At 32.3% G+C, this 22821-nt stretch overlaps 2 protein-coding genes across 3 annotated transcripts; both read right to left on the bottom strand.

The window, feature by feature from the left end:
- Positions 1-10973: 10973 nt before the first annotated feature.
- LOC132062843 (protein CASPARIAN STRIP INTEGRITY FACTOR 1-like) lies at positions 10974-12621 on the bottom strand. The gene is made up of 3 exons (XM_059455320.1): positions 12429-12621; positions 11643-11704; positions 10974-11274 (listed from the first exon to the last, which is right to left on the bottom strand). Exons 1-3 carry the CDS (start codon positions 12508-12510, stop codon positions 11164-11166), a joined length of 255 nt encoding a protein of 84 aa, XP_059311303.1. The 5' UTR covers positions 12511-12621; the 3' UTR covers positions 10974-11163.
- Positions 12622-15766: 3145 nt separating this feature from the next.
- On the bottom strand, positions 15767-22348 carry LOC132065050 (chaperone protein dnaJ 10-like). 2 transcript variants are annotated; one of them, XM_059458274.1, is made up of 10 exons: positions 21925-22348; positions 21514-21635; positions 20348-20407; positions 20086-20168; positions 18935-19097; positions 18727-18856; positions 17501-17659; positions 17210-17379; positions 16681-16761; positions 15767-16027 (listed from the first exon to the last, which is right to left on the bottom strand). In XM_059458274.1, the coding sequence occupies exons 2-10, from the start codon at positions 21598-21600 to the stop codon at positions 15944-15946; spliced, it is 1017 nt and encodes a 338-aa protein (XP_059314257.1). In that variant the 5' UTR covers positions 21601-21635; positions 21925-22348; the 3' UTR covers positions 15767-15943. The 2 variants fall into 2 exon arrangements, with proteins under 2 accessions (XP_059314257.1, XP_059314256.1); XM_059458273.1 differs by having other exon boundaries at positions 21514-21649; positions 21925-22347.
- Positions 22349-22821: the final 473 nt, after the last annotated feature.

The following is a 22821-nucleotide window of genomic DNA, read 5'->3' on the forward strand; positions in this document are numbered from 1 at the left end:
CAGACCTATATGAATCTTTATCAATTTTATTGCTCTAGTTAATCTCATCTCAAACCATTACCGTACAAAAAAAATAAAAAAAAATACTAAAAGTTCTCTATATTTTTACCTAACATATAAATCTGCAATAGAACTAAAATACTCATAGCAAATATAAAACTTAAGAGATTGTTGATTTTTTCAATTTTAGCATTGTGGTGTATATAACTCTATATTTCACTTGATCTGCATAAATTCTAAGGAATTGCCTGTTTTTTATTTATTTTAGCACTATTGTGTTTATAACTTCACGGGCAAAGCGTATTTGTCCTTCAGGCTTCAGCTATGCGAAAAGGTCTAATATATGATAACTTTGCATAGTTTAGGTGCAAATTTAAGAATGCATATTTAAATCTTTTCGCACAAATTTCACGAGTTTCCCTAACTTAAATCATTTTATAAATATTGCCTATAAGGTGGATGGTGGCGTGTTGGTAGGTTTTCAACAGTGAAGCAAAGGACAAGGATGGAATTTGGATGATTTTTGGTGGGATGTCGAAAGTAAGGGCTACCTGTCAAATCAGATGTGAAAAGATCGCACTAAAATTTCAAAGACAGAAGAACGAAATGGAAAGAAAAGTAATGGTCGAAAGCAAATACTATAAACGTAATGGTCAAAAGCAAATACTATTTAGGTATGACTCATTGGAAAATGTGACGAGGAAAAGTCTATAGTTTCCAATTCACAGATATGTCAAGCTAGCAATTGCATAAAAGCTTGGGGTAAAAATTCATTTCACCGCGTGGAAACCTCACTCTGCGTTTGACTTTCTTGAATGTCAATAAAATAATCATAGAATCATCTTAAACTTTGAAAAACCATGTGGTTTATTTTGAAATTTTACACTGTCGGCAGAAATGCGGTAAAATTTATTGTTAATTCATTTATTTACTGAGTAACTATTTTAATTCGTTGTGAATGAATGTATATATTTATTTTGTTAATGTTCTGATAGTGCACAATTTTATTTTTACTTTGTACTGTGTAAAAGCTAAACTCATGTTTGCTTCAGAAGCTTCAAAATTCGAACAGTACTCATGTATATTCTTAAGTGGCATTGAATAATTTATGCGGAACTTTAGAAAGCAGGGATCATTTATTTTTTAATTATAATTTGTATTTTTAAATTGCATTTGTTTGTATGCAGCATTTTATTTATTTCTTATATTTAATTGAATTCTGAAGAACCTTTTAAATAGGTACTCCTATAAGATACATTAATTGATACAAAAGTCGAATGGTCTGACGGCTGAAATGAGTTGCCGATACTTCGGCCCCAATTGGTGTATATTTACAGAAAAAATTGACATGTGGTGGCAAAAGACAGTTGAATATACAACATATTGGTAAAAAAGATTAATATAATTGGGGCCCATATATAATTACAGAAATAGTAATTTTCTTAATCAGATAACAAAATAAGCTTCTTTAAATACCGACTCTTTGTTCCAAAATAGATACAGTTTATGAGTTTTACCAAACAAAATACAAAGCTTCTACAGATATTCCACGTTACAAGCTATACATAGTACTTAGGAGTCGTTTGGACATGATTTGAAATAATGAGATGAAATAATAATGATTTAAAGTTGAAGTTTTGTTTGGATATGCAATTTAATTTTTTTAAGTTATATTTTTTCTTAGACATAAAACCTCACAAGTTGTGAAAATCATCAAAACTTTCTCATTTCTTATACAATCTTACCAAATAAGCAAGTCATAGCTCATAATAAAATTAATACGCTACTAGAAGATCTTTATAAAAAATATAACATCAATTGATCAAATTTTAGTTCAATAAAATGGAAAATTGAACATGAAATTATTGGTAAACATAATTGGGAGATATAACTACTCTTTAATATAATCCTCCTACATGATTGGTAAGAGTAAATTTGTTATAATATACTACCAACTTATAGATCTTTTAATATTTGATATAAATTATTGGTAAACATAATTGAGAAATATATCTACCAACTTATGGGTCTAATTTTATAAAATATAAACTTAACTTTTACATTTAAAAAATTTAAAATCATGAATCATGCGATTTCATCGCATGTCCAAACGCATACTTAGAGCCCGTTTGGATTGGCTTATAAGTTGCTTATAAGCTGTTTTCATTTTTTTTTTAATATTTGGCTGACTAGCTTATAAGCCATTTTGTGCTAAAATAAGCCCAAAAAAATAATTTGGCCCGTTTGGCTTATCTTATCCGAAGCGAAATTTATAAAAAAAAAAAAAAAAATTTAACCAACTTTTTTTATTTTTTTACTTATAAATTTATTTTCACTTATAGCTTTTTTTAAGCCCATCCAAACAGGCTCCTAATCAGCTGAATGTTCTCGTCAAAGGTTATGTGTTTCAACAGCTGTTATGATAATAAATAATAAAAAATAAAAAAATAAAAAAAAGGCCATTAAACTAAGGTGACGTTTACTCGTTCAGGAGAATTGTCAATGTCAACAAATGAAAGAAAAACAGGTCTATGGCTTTTTCAGTTAATACAAATACGTGCCAGTTTAAGCTGTCACCTTCATGCATTTTTGTTTTTACCTTTAAACTTTGTATTTCGGCAAATTAGCAATTGCCTCACGGAAGCTTATTATCTGAAAATAGAACTTTAGGGAAGGTTGTTTAGGGCAAATTTTATCTCATAGAGTGAAAGACATTTGTATTCTTATAGATCAATCGTTAGTCTATTGACAGTTATGCAAGACTGATATGTAGTGATTATAATTTAAAGATTAGTAATGTAGATACTATATTATAAATAAAAGTTAGTAATATAAAAATTAAGGAATAAATTATAATGCGTAAATGTAACAGTAGTTTGTAATATGTGGGGAGTCCCACATCGATGGCTTGTGGGCTGTGGCCATTGTATTGGCTATATAGAGCCAAGCCCATTTAATCCAATAAAATGAACAATGACATCTTTAAATCAAAATCTTATTTTCGTATTTATTTTGAACAGGTTTTTGTTTATTTAAAATTTAAACGGGTTTTTGTTTATTCAAATTTTAAATAAAACAGAACATTGCGTCTGTTGAGAAAAGGAGCGTTTCTTCATAAACAGTCTCCTTCTAAACTTCTATAAGTATGGACTCATCCCTGAAGAAACGATACAATTTGCATGTACGATTTCAGACTTTGTTCTATCCCGATAGAGATTTGCTTGTAATCCCCAAAGAATATACCGACAATAACTCTTAAAAGATAGTGATCTTTCACGCCTCAAAGCCTTAATTGTTCGGTTATTCTTATCTTCTTTCTAACACTAAAAATAATTGTTTTGTTTACTTTTTTTAGAAAATTTACTTCTATAACACATATGTTACCAATTCTCATATTCTTATTTTGCCTTTTTTCATTCGTATAATAATAACTAGCAAATTATACCCGTGCGATGCACGGGGCTCAGCATGATTAATTTGGTTACTTAATTTAGTTAGTCTTTATGGTTTGTATATTTTGCAAAGGATACTGCGATTCTCTAGTGAGTCTTCATATTTTTTTTTTCTTTTCCTCTTATTTTTCCCCTTAATTTCTCAATTGTTGTTAAAATTTGTGTTATTTTGGTTATGTCCGCCTCTTTTTATATTTAGTAAATTGACAATTCAAATATCCTACATGTCAAGTTTATAATCACAAGATTCAAAAGATATTTTATTATATTATACACATTTTTAATTTAGAACTACAAGATTCAAAAGTCTATCTTTATTTGTTAAACTCCGTGTCTAGTCAACTGAGTATATCATTTTAAATGAAGAAAATGAAAGGACAATTGAGATATTGTGGGTACTCAAAAAGTAAACACAAAAGAGGTAGTATTAATGTTAGACTTCTGAAATGTACACATGTTAGTCTCGGCTTATAGTACAATTTCATTGCTTTATGTAAAACTTATTGTTACTGTGTTCATCCACCTTGGGCATTTGTTGTTAAATAAAAAAAAATTATCTTATTTTGGTTATGTCCGCCTCTTTTTATATTTAGTAAGTTGACAATTCAAATATCCTACATGTCAAGTTTATAATCACAAGATTCAAAGAACCACAAGATTCGAAAGTCTATCTTTATTTCTTAAACTCCGTGTCTAGTCAAACGTAGACACTTAAATTGAGATTTGAGACATAGGGAGTATATGCCAAATGAAGGAAATAAAAGGACAATTAAGACATTTCTTGACCTAGTGGGGACTTAAAAATAACACATAAGAGGTAGAATTAATGTTCAACACGAAATGTACACGTGTTAGTCACTGCAGAGTACAATTTCGGTTGTTTTTTGTACAACTTATTGTTGTTGTGTTCGTCCACCTTGGGCGTTTATAATATATAAATAATAAATAAGAAAAATATAGAATACAAAAATAGACATATATTTTTAGTAAAATTGAAGTGCATATATGTATACATGATAACAGAATAAATATTCAGCAAGGACGTGAAAAGTCAAAAGTAAACAAGTAAAACTGCACGGAGGAAATAACTATGTGTCGGAGAATTAAAATTGAAGTGCATACGTCTATACATGAGAAGAGAATAAATATTCAGTACGATGACATATGTCCACGTGGGATTTATCAATTCTTAAAGAAAGTGAAAAGTGAAAAGTGAATAAGTAAAAGTGCACGGAAGAAATAAATTTGTGTAGAAGAATTAAAATTGAACTGCATACGTCTATACATGAGAAGAGAATAAATATTCAGCAAGAACGTAAAAAGTCAAAAGTGAATAAGTAAAAGTGCACGGAGGAAATAAATGTGTCGGAGAATTAAAATTGAAGTGCATACGTCTATACATGAGAAGAAAAGTCAAAAGTGAACAAGTAAAAGTGCACGAAGGAAATAAATTTGTATAAGAGAATTAAAATTGAACTGCATACTTCTATACATGAGAAGAGAATAAATATTGAAATGCATACGTCTATATATGAGAAGGAATAAATATTAAGTACTATGACATTTGTCCATGTGGAATAAAAAAGTAGTTGGATAAAGTGTACAAGTTATATAGCTTTTGGTACAAGCATTCATTCAGTGTACAATTTTTAAAGCTTTTGGTACAATAAAATATTGCGGTGTTGGTACCTCTTAGCCACTTATATATAATAGAAAAGAAATACACAAGTTTCTGCATACCTTATAAATATATTCTTTATGCCGACAACAAATACAATAGCCCAAAAATTTATCGTCTAACCTAATATTTGGATATTATTCAAACATCAAAATGTAACCAAACATTGTGTATAGAAGGGGAACTTAACCTAAAAAAAAGTATATAGAAGGGGGAAAAACATTATATTGCTTATGTGGATTTATACGGGTCAACGAAGGTGAGATAACGTTTATGATTGAAATAAAAGTTAGCTTTTTATTCAAAACAATGGTCTTATCTTTAGAGACGAAAGGATAGAATTTTCTATTAGTGCTATGCTGGCTTTTCATACTTGGTTACCTTTTGCTTTGCACTTATCTTATTTTGGTAGTCGATAGTGTTTTAGGGTCTCATTAGATGTTGAGAAGGAAAAGTAATGTCCAAAAAAGTATAGCAGATGTAGTATGACGAGGTGTTCCAAAAAAGCAGTGATACTGTGAGTGTGACCAAAAAATTCTTTGATCCTATATCACTATAATAACATCCGTTTATAGTTATTGGTGACATCTCACGTATTTATCCATAATATTATTTATGGGGCGACCCATTTTTACCTATGTCGGTTTCTAAGTTGGTGTCATTCCTCAAAGCTAATTCTATTTGCGGTAGTTAATGAAAATTGATTCGTTTCCCAACTTATTTAAGTCAACTGAAGCAATGGTTCATTCCCTTCTTTAAGAAATCAGGCTATGAAAAGTTTTTTTTTTAAAAAAAAATGAATAGGACCTAAGACGTAAAATAGCTTCTAAAAAGAATTTCTCCGGGGATACTGTCCTTCACTCAAACTATAGGTTATTGAGACAATTTCAAATGAAATGCTTATTTTAAATGTACCTTCAGTGAAATATTGAAATGCTAATGCAAGTATTTGTAAAGTTGTGTCTGAATACAAATTTATTTAGAAAAAAAAAAAAACGTTCTAGAAGTTAAAAAGTTGTTAATGAATGGTAGTTCACTTAAATACAGCTTGAGCCACTTAAAACATACTTATAATATTTGGATATAATACCTTCAAATTCAGTATTTGCAAATGCTCAATTACTAGTTTAACACCTTATATCTGTTTCTTATGGGTCACGTCGATAAGCTTTTGCTTGTATAAGTGGTTAAGAGCATAAACAATATAATTGTGCAAATGAGCACGATTTGTATGTATTAATTAATATTATCTGAAAATGATTAGTCCAAATCATTCAACCAGCACTGATCATTGCGTTGGTACGGCTCAGAAAATTGTGAGAATAATTTGAAATACATTCTGATTGAAAGTATAAGTAGTGAAACTGCATCATTCTTATATAGCAAGTATGATTTAATAACCTTAAACTTGTTCATCAATTATTGTGATCACATTTTAATTTCCACTAAAAATGTTTACTGAAAATGATAGCTTGCAAAACAAGAACATCAATATTTAATAGCAGAATTCAAGTTCCTAAGCATATGTTTCATCATTTGTATAACCTAATCAAAGAAGAAAATTATTGATTAGTTGGTGAAAGAGAAATACCTAACTAAGCAGAATCTTGCACGTAATTCTGAGTCCTGATTCCTAGTGATTCTTGTTCTTAATTGGCAAGAAATGTGGTTGAGTTTATCCTCACATTGGTCAACCAGTGGCGGAGCCAGGAATTAGGCGAAGAGTGTGCAAATTTTCTTCCCACTTGTGTTAAGGGTGTACAAAATCGAATATATACTCATAATAGCGAACATTTAACCCATGTATACCGTGTAATTTTCGGGCGAAGGGTGTGCACCTGACCACCCTTCGCCTAAGGTGGCTCCGCCTGTGGTCAACAATACCACCACACAGTATAGTGAAATGATTATAATTTCTCATCCTTAATTAGAATTTTCGAATTTGAGTGCTCAAGATTGCAAACGTTTGATTGGGAATATTCCCCTAGTATACTTATCCAACACAAATTGAAATTAATCAGGATGAGTTTCAGACATGGATTAAATGTTAAAAAAACTGATCAAAACAAGGTAAAAATGAACACTCGATATGCCAGTGTTACCCTTGTATATTCGTCAGCAAATTGGAATCATGAGAAGCAGAAGCAACCGGATAAAAGCGAAAATTAAATAGTAGTAAAAGAATAAAGTGAGGTGGTTTTGATTCTGATTCTTCTAAACTTTTATGAAAATATGGCGTGTGCCATAAATAGACGCAAATTACATAGTTAATATCTAATTGTATAGTTAATTATATGTAATTCCCTAATTATTTAAACTTTCCTTTTTCGTTCTTCTATTTTGAGATTAAATTACTTCATTCTATAGTTTATTATACGTAATGCCCAAGTTCAGTCAATGCCTAATTCTTAATTGAGGTTTAATTCCTTCAAATGTAGTAATATGTTGGAATTCAATTCAAGTGGCCGTCACTGGGTTCTCCACTTTACGCCAGAACAAAGAAACAGAGAAGTAATTGTTTTACCACTACTTTTTATCCATAAAGAGAAGTTCTCTAAAAATAAAGTGATTAAGAAAGGTGGATAAGTTCTCTAAAAATAAAGTGATTAAGAAAGGTGTCACTTTGATTAAAAGACAAAACCTAAGAATACAATTCTATGACGTAATTACAACTCAAATCAGCATGGATAAAAAGGGAGGGACCAATTAAATAGCCATTACATCAAATTTAATGATAAATACACAGATGATAGAAGCTGAAGAAATTACAAAAGGAATTGCTGGAAAAGAGCTAAGCTAGGTAAGATGAAAGTAAAGAAAACTATGAAACTAATAGTATTTTCATTGATAGCCTCTGCTACATGGCAATTCCATTGCATATAGGAGAAAGACTAAACTAAAATAAAGAGTTAGGGACAAAAAGTAACGAACTTATGGGACTGAAATGTAATACATAAAATTTAATAACTATCTCTTAACTAAAGCAGGTGCATACACTAATATACTATTCCCCAAACATTTTGTATATCCCCTACAACAGCTCTATTTCTAAATCGTATCAACAGTGGAAAAAGAACGAAGAGAATTAAAAGAATTTTTTATACATAGGAAAAATTAGTGATCCGTCGTTTCCTTGGAATTGGCAGAGTGAGAGGAAATTTATTTTTTTGATCTTACACAAGGCCCTCCAAACTGTTTGTGTTCCTACATTCATTATCCTCTTTTTAGTGGTTGTTCCAAGGCCGAATAGCAAAAAATTGTTACTCTTGTTTTTAAGTAACGGCCATATAGTTTAGGGTGTCTTTCCTCGTTCATTTTATATCAAAAGTAACAACCTTGTGAATACAACTATATTTAGAAGCAAAAATGAGTCCTGTTTTTTGACCAAAGAATTCTTCTTTCGTTAAAAGGATGTGCAAGTAAATTGCACACATGTACTTTGATAATTAAAAAAAAAAAAAAGTCTAGTCCACACCAACTTCAAATAATCAAATGCCTATTGTCAATAGTCTATTGTAGAAGTAGAACATATAAACACCTTTTAATTCACCTCTTTCTTGAGTATTCAGCATTTACTTATAGAAGCCCAAACAATTGGAATTGGATATCGCCTTCATGGGGCCCAAGAGAATAATCTCGGCAGGTTCCTTATTATTCCTAACGGGCTTTTACACACTTAAATTGAAGAGAAACTTACAGATATAACTACTTTATATGTGGCTCTTACTATACATAGCTACTATTTGCCAAATTACAATTCATAGCTAATGTATTTGACTTGGCCAAATACACTCATCTCATATGTATTTAGCTCATATGTATTTGAGCAAGCCAAATACGCTCATCTCATATGTATTTGGCTCATATACATTCAGATACAAGATCTTTCAGGCCAAATACATATGAGATACAATATAACCATCATAGTCACTCAACTTTATTTTATCTTCCAAAAGTCATTCAACTTTGCCTAGTTAGCTTCAATGGTCACTTTAGCCCTAAATATAATTTCTGATATCCATTTAATGACGTGATAGGGTTTATTTTGACTCAGTTATTTAATCTAATAGAATTTTATATTCTTAGAATAAATTCTTATAATATTTATGCCTTACCATATTACTTGAGACATATCGTACAAGTATATATTTATATGTTCATTATTTTATATATTAATGATGAATAATATTTTAAAATTTAGTATTATATGCTCCAATTAATTAGTTTACTTAATTAGTACAGTTTTTTTTTTTTTTTTTTTTTAATATTGTGTTTAAGTTGCTTTTCAATCTATTCTTTTATATATTTATACATTCATAATTTTTATGTATTAATGATGAATAATATTCTAAAACAAAGTAATAGATGCGCTAATTATGATGAATTGGATCCTTTTAATAAAATATAGCCACCGCTTAAGGTGGTCATTTATTTATTTTTCCAAAAAAAAAACCATCTAACTCAAAGTTGAGTGACATTTGGAAGATAAATCAAAGTTGAGTGACTATATTAGCCAATTATCCAAAGTTGAATGATCATCCAAGCTTCTAACTCCACCAATATAAACAACGTGTCTACCTTTGTATAAAAGAGTATAACATATTACTAGTTATAGAGACGCACTTTTTCTACAGTTATTGTTTCAAAACCAATTGAAATCTCCACCAAATGACTTCAAATTTTGTAGTCAACAGCTTCTTAGACTATTCCTAACAAAGTCTAAAGCAACATCGACTTCAATTTTTTTGATACAAAAATTAGATTCAAAATCAAAACCCAGTTCTTCAAGCTTGTAAAATAATGGCGGGTTACCATACTAATATAATTCCCCCCCCCCCCCCCCCCCCCCCCCGCCCCAAATCTTACAAAAGCAATACTCTAACAATGATTTGAGCTCCAAACACAATATCAAATTGAGTTTGTCAACTAACAATCAAGAGGTGAAGTAATTGGGGAAGCGATCTATCTTTCAAATTATATCTAATATTGGTCATTATTCCGAGTAAGTACTAACCTACAAACTTTGATTTTTACACTATTTTGTATTTTAATCTATTGTAACAGGTAATAGCCTTAGTTTGTTAGATTACTAATCTAACTTTATAACTATCTTTTACATGACTTTATAGTACAAAAATCTTTTTACATTGTATAGTGTATAGAAGTTGAACTAAAAAATATAGTTCTGTCAGCCAATAAACAAGTGATTTATCATTGAAACGGTACATTATTGGTAAACACCGAGGAATTAGCCAAAGGAAATAGAAACAAAATTTCAAAAGATATACTAAAAAGAGTTAAATCTGATGCTAGTAACAAAAATAATATAGTTAATTTGTAATGATCTGTTGTTCAGTTTCTAGTCAGATTAATTTAATTCTAAATTTTTTAAGTAAAAAAATCTCATCTCATATATTACTGGGTAAAACTAGTCGCAGCCACAGAGCCACATGCAAATTGATCAAGTCCCCTTATTGAAAAGTTATACTGAATAAATAGGTAAAAATAAATTTTGTAAAACATATAAATAGAATGCTAAAACATATATATAGAATGTTAAATCCCCTTTTAAGCATAGAGAAATATAAGTTTATACTTTATATCCCAGGTATGCTATTTTTAGATTTTGTTTTTTAATTCTCTTGTCGAAATTCTTAGCTTCGCCACCACCTAAAAAAACTTATTTCGTTATCAAGAATTGATGAGCATCCAATTTCATGAACTTCAATACGAGATTAAAGCAACATATATATAGCGAAACGGTTATCTGATAAATAAGACAAGAAGATACTGAACTTTTTTTTTTTTTTTTCTTATATATAAATTACACGGAAAAGTATATATTACAGACAAGAAACTAAATCCAGTACTCATGCAAAAATATAAGCATAGTTTACAAGGATAGGTATATCTTACAGTACTATATATAAAGCTGAAAACATACATAGCATAACACATACGTAGTACACTAGGATGATTCATCTTATTCAACTCATATTGGGGTCTCCACAAACCCATATCGAAATCACATGATTAATTTGGTATGAGCTTGAAAGGAGGTTTGGATAAAGCAGGCGTTGGATCATATCTCCCATAATCCTTTGTGTTCACTTTAAGAACCCTTTCATGGCGTAATTGCTCCTCCTGTTTACATAGAATTGTACTCTAATTAACACTCTATGATTAAGCTGGAAAATTTAAAGGAGAGCAAAGAAAACAGACACACAATACAAGCTTGTTTTTTTAAGTATATACAAATTTGAAACTTTCCAGCTTCATGATGGTGATCATGAAGGAAAAACATAGAAAATCCTAATAAATAAGAGAGATAGAGTTAGAAAATTAAATCATAATATGTCAAACTCTTTGGTCAAATTAAGCAAATAATTAGTACTAGCTAGCACTTTAGTAAAAAATCACTTTCAATTTCTTGATTATTATTACTCATATTCTTACTTCCAATTTATTGAACAGCCCAATATCTGTGATTAAATTTATGACTAAATACAAACCTCATCATGAGTTGCACCAAGCTCTTTCTGCTCAAAGTCACTTGAAAATACGGACTGTCGACCTGCATCAAATTGAAGTTGTGCTAATTAGTTTTACTTTGCCTTATTTATTTTTGCAGGAAGAAAGATCAAAAAGGGGGGTACAAATAGAGACTTGTGACAATGATCGCATGGCCGGCTAGCACTAACAGAATTATTTTACTGATCTCAGGAGATTGTGGAAAGTCTAACGAATTAACACTTTGTGAATCAACGAAATATAAACATAAAATATATACATTTACGAGCATTCTATAAATAAGGTTTTACATAATCAAAACCGAAAACTTATAAGAATTCACTACATGCATGCAGGAGCTTCGCCTTGGCTTCTGCTTAATAAACCATATTAATTCAGCTGCAGAACCAGAAAATTTAACGAGAAGATTAAAAAAAAAAAATGCAAGAATACGTTAATATACTCCCGGGATTTGAAAAGGAGGTAAAAAGCTTCAGACCTATGGTAGACTAATACATAGTATTATTGTCTTTGTTGATTCTAAGCAAAAAGACCTAACACATGAAATAACGGACCGTGTACATAATTCACTACGAGAAATTAAACACACGTATTCCCCACGAACATTTTGACAGAATCCGTCGAGAATATGATCATCAGAAACTATAATTTCCACATATATCTCAGATTACTGATGGCATTCCCACTGAACGTCCAGGGAAAATTCACAGATTTCTAGCAGTGAATCATTATAGTTAAATTTCCTTTGGTTCCTCAAATAGACGTACCTGCAAGTGAAGTTGAGAAAAGGGATGCAGATATGAGAAGGAAGATAAGACCAATTTTCTGGAGTAGCATGAGACCCCCCATTATCTCCTGTTCAGATTTATTTTTAAATTAATCTGCAATTCTCTCTTTTTCTCTGGCACTCTTTCTCTTTTCTATGAAAAGAAGCATAGAAGCAATGATGCCTTACTTTCTCTATGTTGTACCATAGAACATTTAAATATATAGTACTATCTTGCTTTTAAAAATAGTGGCATGCTTTGGATAGAAATTGAAGACAAATAATTTATTCTAAAGAATTGAATCCTTATTTATGCTTTTGGTTTTAAATTTGTAAAAGATCAAAAAGGTGAATGGCACCACTTTTCTTTTGTTGGGGCATTACAAGTCTAAAGAGTTAGTGGAATTAATATTTTAATATATCGTTTAATTAACTCCAAAATGGGAGCATGGACCCCTAATATAAGTTTCACTGTATCCCACTTTGTTTTTAGTGTTAAATTTCAGTCTTCAATTAATTAATTCAACCTCTCACTGCATATTGGGCCTCCAAGAATATCTCCAAAAATCTCACTTCCATTGTCAAATTTAGATTTGCCAATCACAGCACACCCTCCTCCTCAACGCATTAAGAACTAAAACTCATTAGAAGGGGAGAAAAAGAGAGAAGGATTTAATTAAAAATTGAAACTGAATATGTTTTTCACTATGAAAGAGCTAGTCGTATTAGAGCAGTTCCTGTATACAAGTACTAATTCTATTACAGGGACACTCTTTCTTCATCTGAAATCGCATCGCAAAAGTTTTGATTATGTGTTTAAATAAGATATATTTCTAGATAAATAAATATATAAGTGTATAAAAATTGATAGAGATGACTTGAAAATAATAAAAATTACAATAAAAGCAATTTAGGATAGAAAGTGAAGTCCTTAAATCACCACACAGTTCATAGCTAAAATCAAACCTACTTGAAATAGGCCGACACTGTTTGTGTAAACAATCTTGTATACACCCGAGATGCATTAATAAGCACTGATTTTAAAATCAACATGTTTACCAATTTCACTATAGTAGTTTGTCTTAGAATCCATAATAGCTTATGAATAAGCAATCACCGAGATTCAGAGATGGTTATTTTAGGTTAGTAATGATTCATTCAAATAGAATGTTAATACTTCTCAAAATAATTAATCCATATACTTATCAAAAAAGCGAAAGATAATATTGATCAATTACTCCAATGACAATAGTGAGAACAATAATTTGTACTTGTCAAACGATAGGATGTGTTGATTTGTTTTTCTAGGTCTAGCTACTATCAGTAGATTTGCACTAAGTATGAAAGGGAGCAAAAGACACCACCTTGAACTACTAGTAGTAACCACAAAGCTCAATAACAACAATGCTCGATGAATAGTAGGGTCTTTATAGGCGGGCTTTCATGTGTTTTTGACATGTAAATGGAGTTTCCGAGATATTTTTTCCCAAAGGTTGACAGATAAATAGTTTCCCCTTTCCTTTTTTTATAATGATAGTGTTTGGATCAATTTGTATGCATCTTCATTATTGCACTTAATATTTACTACCGTCAATTTGTACAAGAGCTATAATTGTTCATCAAAATTAATTCGATGCAAAGAAATCACATACTAGTAGTTTTCTGTGTCAATTTTTGTTTCTGTTTAAATTTAAACCCTGGTCACTGGTGATTTTCATCAAACTTTATTTGACTGTTAAGCAGTTCTCCGAACTCTTACCTTTTGTCAAAAATATATATCATTATATATATAAAGTTAAAATTATATTTTATGTATATATAATAGATGTTAAATCCCCTTAACTTGTTAGTGAATTTTCTTTTTCATAGTTTGAATTATCTTACGAAAAATTCTGATTCTCGGGCCTGTGAAAGACTTTGATAGGTAAATTAGGTAAGCATAAAATAGCTTTTTGGGGATTAGTGCTTTCAATTATCCAATACGACAAAGACGACCTACCAAATGCCATGTTTAAAGGACAATGGTGGAGGATAAAGTGAAGCACTATATACTCTCCTCAATTTGATATTTGCATCCCATTGGCAGATAAGATTATTTCAAAAACAAAGTTAATAACCCTACCTGCATGGTTTAATGGTTAGCAACTTGTCAATTGGCTATTGTAAAGAGTACTAACAACTTAATTAGACCAAATCGTGATGGGAAATCCCACTTGTTCAGTGAACGTTATTGTCCCGGTAATTTAAAACGAGAGTCTTTTGTCATTTTACGAGGAAGAATAATAAGGTAAACTCTCTGTTTGACACAGTTTAATTTACATTCTCCATAGCCCATTTCCCTCTCTTTTAAAACTCCAATAACTATCTTTCAGCTCAATCGTCTAAGTCTATGATTTGAATCGCAATAGTCATTCTTAACGAATTGACTTCTGTTTAATTTCCTAAAACACAAATGGACGAAATTATAGAGCTAATAATAGAAGGAAGAATACCTATGGAGAGCATTGATAGTTTACCGGATAAATTTAACAATACCTTTCAACTTTAAAAAAATGGTAATTACAATGACTAGTCGAATTTGCCGAAAGTCTAAAGTACTTCAAATTACCACCAATCCTCAACCTATACCAAAATGTTTAAATTGCAATGTCCTCCTAACGAGACAGTTTTCCTATTAATTATATTTTGAGAGAAGTAGTCGTTCCTCTCGCTGGCCAATAACCATTTGAAACTCTCCAACCCACACCTTTTTCTCTTACTTTCTTTAATTTAAATTGAAGTGCGCAAACTTGACTTTTAACAAGAATAACAGCCTGAGCAAGAAAATTATCCTCTTTATTCACCTAAAAAAGTTGGGAGTTAAAATAGTTCTCTGTGCTATGCGTTGCAAAGTCAAAGTAGTTGAATCAAAGTTAGTTTAAAAGACCAAAGTCTCATTTGTTATTTCTTCTTTTGCTTTTTGACAACACCTTCCCAATTTTGAAGTTCCTTCTTTGGATCCCACGTATCATCAGAAAAAAGAGGTTAACAAACTAAACTAATGCAACTATCATTATCTCATCTAATTATAGTTTTGTTTTTAACATTAAAAAGGAAGAAAAACTGAAGTGCGCAACAAAAGGTCAAAAGTATGCACTCAAGAAAGCAAGATTAGCCCAAGACTAAGATCGAGCAACTAGTTGCTCTACGACTGGATATTGATCTATCTCACCATGTTCCCCTACTCCAATACCAAACCAGTACACTGAAATGCTAATACGGATCAGAAATGTGGTCAATATCACGAATAACAAAAAGATACCACCTATACCCAAATAAATAGAAGTTCTCAACAAAATATCAGTCGACGGCTTTCCAAAAATTGAGATTTTGGCCATAGAACGATCAAACTGTGTCTGAAGAACAGGGAGATACATAAATGTAATAAGAGAGGCGCACAACATTGAACAAGTCTCGAGCATGGATGCAGCTGTTATAAGTCTCTACACCAAAAAATACAGTGGAGAAATATTAGCTTCATTTAGAGGATGGACCACTATCTACCATGTCTGTGTTTTCACTGCGCAAACTGCTCTCTCTTCTGTACATTGGCTTCGCACCCTGAGAGAACAAATAGAAGAGTGTTTACATACCATGAAGAATCTTAAAATTGATTGGTCCATTTAACAATTAGTGTACTAATATTTATTAATGAAGGGGAACATATGCTAAAAGCTTCTGTTCCCTTTTTTTTTTTTTTTTGATGACATGGGAACCCGCAGCCGCTACCCTTCGGGTGCGCACAGGGTAAACCCAGCTCCTGTGCAATAGCTCGCAAACCACACAGGAGAGATAAACCCGCACTAGGCAAGCCCCATGCGACGAGCTCGACCCAGAAGGCAAATCCCCTGCTATCGTAAGCAAGGGGAAGGCAAATCCCCTGCTATCGTAAGCAAGGGGTTTCGAACCTGAGACCTCCATTATGAAAGCCCCATGCTCAACTAATTGAGCCACCCTTGCGGATTGCTTCTGTTCCCTTTTTTATACCACGTAGTGTCTTTTATCACCCAAATGGCTATTGGATTTCAGTTATATTTATGTCATCATTGGTCTTACATCAAAATCTCCAACACCATCACGGGAAACTACAATTATGATCACCTTTTATAAAATTTCTAATGATTTTTTTTCTGGGATGAAAGCACACAAGTTAAAAGTCTAAAGCAATTTTGTCTTGTTGCAATGCTTAAAAAACACCTTTGATCCACACTCACCTGAAAAATTGTACCCAGCTTCTTCATGGCCCTAGCACGTAGCCTGAGAGTATCCTTAGGAACATTGGGCTCTTTAAGGACCTAAACAAAAAAAACAAAATAAATGAGTGAACTTCATAAACATGTAGAGGCTTCTCATTTCATAAATATGTAAAACTTGCACTATTTTTTGCTCTAAGTTACAGGGTGTTTCAGTCCATAGAAAGTCCACAAAGATGATATAAGATTATAAAAGGCTGGTGGCGTTCAGATTAATAAAAGAAAAGTGAAATGCTCAGGACAGACAAGACTAGACAAGGATTCTTAATCAACAAGAGGAGATAGATACAAATCATGCTGACAACACGGCAATAATGAAATATTAATTGAGAAATTTTTCTTAAGAAACTCATTTGCCATTTAATCTTTTGTCTAGGTGCACTCCCTCCAATTTGTAAGTAATCTACTTGATTGAACCATAAATTTGATGTGGTCAGCAGCATATGCAGGATACAAGAGAATTGGATAAGGAAGAAGTGGCAGTGCTTACTGCTTGGCAAACACGCGATAAAGTTAACTCAATATCCACGACGTTAATTTGCCAAAGTGATTTAATCATGATATCTTTCTTTTCTTCCATTGTTTTGATTGCATCTTCTACTTTGTTCTCCTCCTGATACCTCTTCTGTTCTTCTTGTATTTGAAGTAAAGACACAGCCCCTAAACATAAACCAAACGCATGTTACTGCTAAATGTATTTATCAGAAAAAAAGGGGGCCTTTTGCGGCATAATGTTATATACGGAAGTTGAAAAGAATAAAGCCTGTTCAATTTTTGTCACCTGAAGCTGCCATCGCTTGTGATTTTATTAGGTGTCCTTTGTCCCTTACCCATTCTGCCAAAAATGGCACCTTCATGAATCTTTTAGTTTTCCCAATTTCTTTTGCTGCTTGCCTTGTGTAGATATAACCAATAGTATGCAGCATAGCCTCACCAAAAGCTGAAAATATGACCATATAAAGAAAATATCATTTCAAAAACTGAAGGTCCTCAATATCTGATTGGCACGGCATATTATGAAAATAATTATTGCTGGAGTATGAATATTTTTCTCATCAAAAATCGGAAAGCTACTCGTAGTGATGTTAGATGACGAAAAACATATGGACTACATAACAACTATGATGAATGAAGGTATTAAAACAGGAAAGAGGTAGACCTAAAACACATGGGATGAACTAGCCTCAAAAGATCTACCTTCTCCCAAAATTTATGTGAAGCTAAGAGCAGAACACAAGGAAGCGAATGGATCCACAAAGACCATACAAGTTAGTCTGCATTGAGACTTAGCTGTCGTTACATTTACAATAGGTTCGATGCTTTCCAGGAGCTTTTTAGATTGATTAGAAATTTGTATGCCGATGCTAGGATTAGTATGAGATTTAGGGTGTATTTGGTATGACGGAAAATGTTTTCTTGAAAAATGTTTTCCAGGAAAATTAGTGGGTTTCTTACTAATTTTCTTGTGTTCGGTACGTAAGCAAAAAATCTTATCCTAAAAGCATTTGTATATAATATCGGCAAATACTATGGGAGGTGGGTTGGGGAGTAAGGGTGGGAGTGGTGGGGATGGGGTCTACAGGGGTGGGGGTGAAGATGAGGTGTGTTGAAGGGTAGGGAGGACACAATCAATGTGGAATGCCACTTGTGGAACTTATTTCCGTACTTTCACCAGGGAAATCATTTTCCTCATTTTTAAGAAACTTGTTTTCCTAGAGAAAATGTTCTCCAAAAATTTTGACCAACTGAACAAGGAAAATTTGGAAAACATTTTCCGGAAAATATTTTCCTCCGTACAAAATACATCCTTAGAGAACTCCTACCTTTCGAGGAACGTTAATTGTCTTAAATGAACAATTATTACATACTGGAATTAAATATGCCCAAAAAGAGCAGCATGCATATAGTGGATGCATTATGATGCCAACTAGTTCAGAATAGGGAGCGTCTTTAATTGATTAAGCTTTCAAGAAAGAAATAAGGGACAAGAAGGTGAAATAATCTAACCAGCTTGAGCAAGATGTTGCGCTTCTGTTTGTGCCCATTGTAAAAACTCATCCTTTCGGCCTTCGACATATGGTTGAAGACGTTCTTTTAGAATTGTTGTGAGCTTCTCTACCCTTTCCTTTTGCAATTTCTGTAGTTGAAAGAGGATTGCCTCAATCTATTGCATGAAGAATTGAACTTTTATTGAAACACTGTGAAGCAAAAATACCTTCAATTTCTCCTGAATGTTCTGCCTACGAAGCTCAGGAACAACTTCGTCCTCTTCGTCTTCAACAGATTGTATGGAAGCCAATCTAAGTTCCCCGACATAATCAATAAATACGTCACTCCCAAAAAGCATTCCAAATACAGCTGCAGGGTGCATCAAATCCCTAAAAAAGAAGAGACAAAGTGAAAACATAAAATAGTTTCCTCTACCTGAATTCTTAGAATAAAAAAAAGTAAACAAGTCATTGTTTTAATGATCAACTTGTTAAAGTCTATTCCACAAGATCATTAGAAGATTTTCAGTTTTCTTACTGCTGGTACAAGTTGACTAGGAGCCTCTTACTAATTTTTGCAGAAAAGTTTAAGTAGGTGTTTGGACATGCAATTTGGAGCTCAAATTTGAAATCAGTGTTTGTTTAAGACATTTGAACAAAACTTCAACTTCAATTTGAAATTTTGATTTCAAATCCCAAACCCTACTAAAAGGTAGGACTTCAATTCCAAGTTTGTAATTTCAATTTTTTTTTAAACTTAAAACTTGACCATAATTTAAATTTTGCAAAAAAATACTCATGCCCAATGTGAAGAGATTGTTCATACCATGCAGGAGGATTATATTAAGAATAGCTAGTTATTACTACTGTTTATTTATTGGACTGGTGGATCTTAGTAAAATTATGTGTATTTGAGAGTTTGTAATGGCATGTAATCACAAGCATTTATTTATAAAAGGAACATGAAGATATGCGATTTGTTAATGCAACACCTTAGGACATTCTGATACCTTGTTTATGAACTATGGCTTGCTCATTTGATTAAGATTGTAAGAATTGCGGAAGTCTAGATAGTTTTTACAAATTGTGGGATCCCCATGTTTATGAGAAAAAGTACAACTTTTGAGATCCACATTGCATGTCCAAACAAAATTTCAAGTTTAAATCGACCTGATTTCAAATCATGATTTGAAATCATGGCCAAACAGGACCTAAGTATGAACAACAACAACATACCAAGTGTAATCCCACAAGTGGGGCCTAAGTATGAAGTATGCCAAAAATAGTTTGAAAATTAAAATGAGGGCCCGAACAAATGGAAGTAGCTTTAAATAAAAGGGGGATAAAATGAACACGACTTTTCCAATTGCATACTTACTTCGGCATATCTTCTTTACCGTATTTGTCATAAAGTTCACGTTTCTCGGGATCACTCAGCACCTGATAGGCCTCCCCTAGTTCCTTCAAAAGTGAACAATAAGAGCAATAAAAATGAGAGAGAGGCAAAGGAAACTGTAAAGAAGTTGCTGCTTTCATGAAATTTAAAGTATGGCGACTCAAAGTGTCCAAAAGAGTTTGTTAATCTAGGTACCTAGTTGACAAGGAAAATAAAAAGATGTAACAGATCATTAAGGTTGTACCTGGAAATTACGAGCGGCTTGTGGGTCCCCAGGATTCTTGTCTGGATGTGTAGTCCTTGCCTAATAAATAACTAGATATTAGTGCAAGTGAAAATTTAACTTGAAGCTAAAAATATCTTGTGCGGACAAATTTCAAGGAAAACTTACTGTCCAAAAGAAATTCTCAAGGATAACTTAAGATTCGTTGCTAGGGTAGATTATAAAATAGTCGCTCGCTCTAGGCTAACTCCGGGTTCCCTTGACCTATATGCATCACTCACTTGAGGTTTACTTGAGGTGGGGAGAATGTCTTGGAATCTAAGTTGCTCGGACTCTTCAAAAATGCTGCCGCACCCGTGTCGGATCCTCCAAGAATACACTACTTTTGGAGGATCCGACACGCACCCATCGACATTTTTGAAGAGTCCGAGTAACATAGCTTGGAATCACAGACATATACTAACAAATAGTTGTTTTTCCAAACTAGCAACTGCTATATTATAGTTACGAGTTAGTCATAGCACAAAATTACTTGGTGCTATGAGTAGTATAGAACTTCAACAAAATGATCCTTTGGTCTTTCGGCATATAGATGCAACATTGCGGATCAAAAATGGAAAACACTAAGTAGCATTGCTATTGGAATTACAGAAATCCAACCTTGTTTACAGGGACGAATGTTGTGATAAACACACCAAACAAATGCACATAAAACAAAAATTGCGCCTCAGGCTCAACTATTTGAATTCTCACTGTCCATGTCGCTTCATTTAAGTTCATCCCGATCCAACGTTGTAAAAATTAATTTCTCAAGCACTAGAAGTACTTATTATTTCTACTAGCATATAAATTACTACTAACTAGTCTAATAGAGACCCCTAGCAAACATTGGATCTAGTACTCACTCCATTCACTTTTACTTGTCCACTTTGGACTTTTCAGTGCTGTTTAAGAAATAATAAATGGAGTACATAATTTACCAATGTACCCATATTAATTGATGCATATTTTTATTGGATTTGAAAAATGATTTGAAGTGAGTAATTAATACTATGGGTAAAACACAAAAAAAAAATTGTCTTATCTTGATATGCTAAAGGTGACAAGTAAAAAGTGAAAATCTATTTTTAGAATACTGGACAAGTAAAAGTGAACGGAGGGAGTAATAAGCAAAGGCTATATATCACCTTAAAGTAGTAAGCTTTCTTAATTTCAGCTGGAGTTGCATCAACACCAACCCCCAATTTGTCATAATACTCTGTGTCCTTCACCATAGCTGATCAAATGCAAACTTTCAATAGACTACAACCTGCAATCACTCAACTAGAAGCAGAAAGCAAAATAACAATTAGACTCTGAAATCAAATACAAATATAAAAGTTAGTCAGAAGATAACAAAAATTCAAGAACCAAAAACTAAATATCTAAGCCCAAAACATAATAAAGACATAAAACAGAACATCAAAATGCGCCGTTAAAATTCAAAAACCAGAATCTTATGGGGAATCTTGTTTCTTGAACACATAAGTCAGGGAAAGAAAAAAAAATTAGAATATGGGTTACCAAATGGAACATCAAATTTAGAAGGAGAAACTCACTATGTTGCCAAATTTGATAAAAGGGTCAAACTTTGGACAGATTTGGAAGAAATATGAAATAGCTGAATTAAATCGGGTCTTTGTATGAATGTATAAATCTTGATGATCTTCAAATATTAAAACGTGTGGCTGTAAGTTGCTTAAACGCGTAAACCAATCGCTAATGCTCAGACATAAAGAAAACTTAACCGCGGATTCTGCTAACAACAAGTAATTAGATGATACATAAATAAATTCTTGTTTAATAGATTACGACAAAATAGATTCTTTGATTCATAAACAAGTGTATGCAAAACGTGGCTTTGTTCTTGGGTCGGAGTCTTTGATTTACGACCGACAAACCACGTGCAAAATGAATGGGCCTTAGATGAAGAAACGGCCCATCCCTTCAAATTGGTTATTTTTGACCGGAACTTTTTCTTTCTTTTGAGTATCATTGTGATAGGAATAGATCCGTAAATAATGGTGTAAGAAATTATTTGGAAAAAAAAAAATGGAATTTTTAATATATCATCAGCGTTTCGACTAATGAAATTCAGTATTTAAAAGACTAAAATAATATCAGATGTACTCAGAGTGACAAAATAACAACTTCCAATCATCAAATGAAAAAAAAAATGGTGTATGATTTAGGTTCTTAATAGCCCATTTAGCGGCCCAATACAAAAAACAATATTCATAGTAGGTCAAATTTCAGTGGCTGCTTTAAGATGGATCGCAAAAATTTGGACCGTATTTCATTAGTTGGTGGGCTCTTCAGTTTTAAATGCTCCGAGTAACCACGGGCTTTCATATGGTCTGCCCCATATAGCCCATAGTCTTGACTAGGGTTGTACAAAGAAAAACCGACAAATCGATAATCCAAGTCAAATTGAGAAAAAAACTCAGTTAGTGATC

This window comes from Lycium ferocissimum, chromosome 7, assembly GCF_029784015.1.
Source record: "Lycium ferocissimum isolate CSIRO_LF1 chromosome 7, AGI_CSIRO_Lferr_CH_V1, whole genome shotgun sequence".
NCBI classification, from domain to species: Eukaryota; Viridiplantae; Streptophyta; class Magnoliopsida; order Solanales; family Solanaceae; genus Lycium; species Lycium ferocissimum.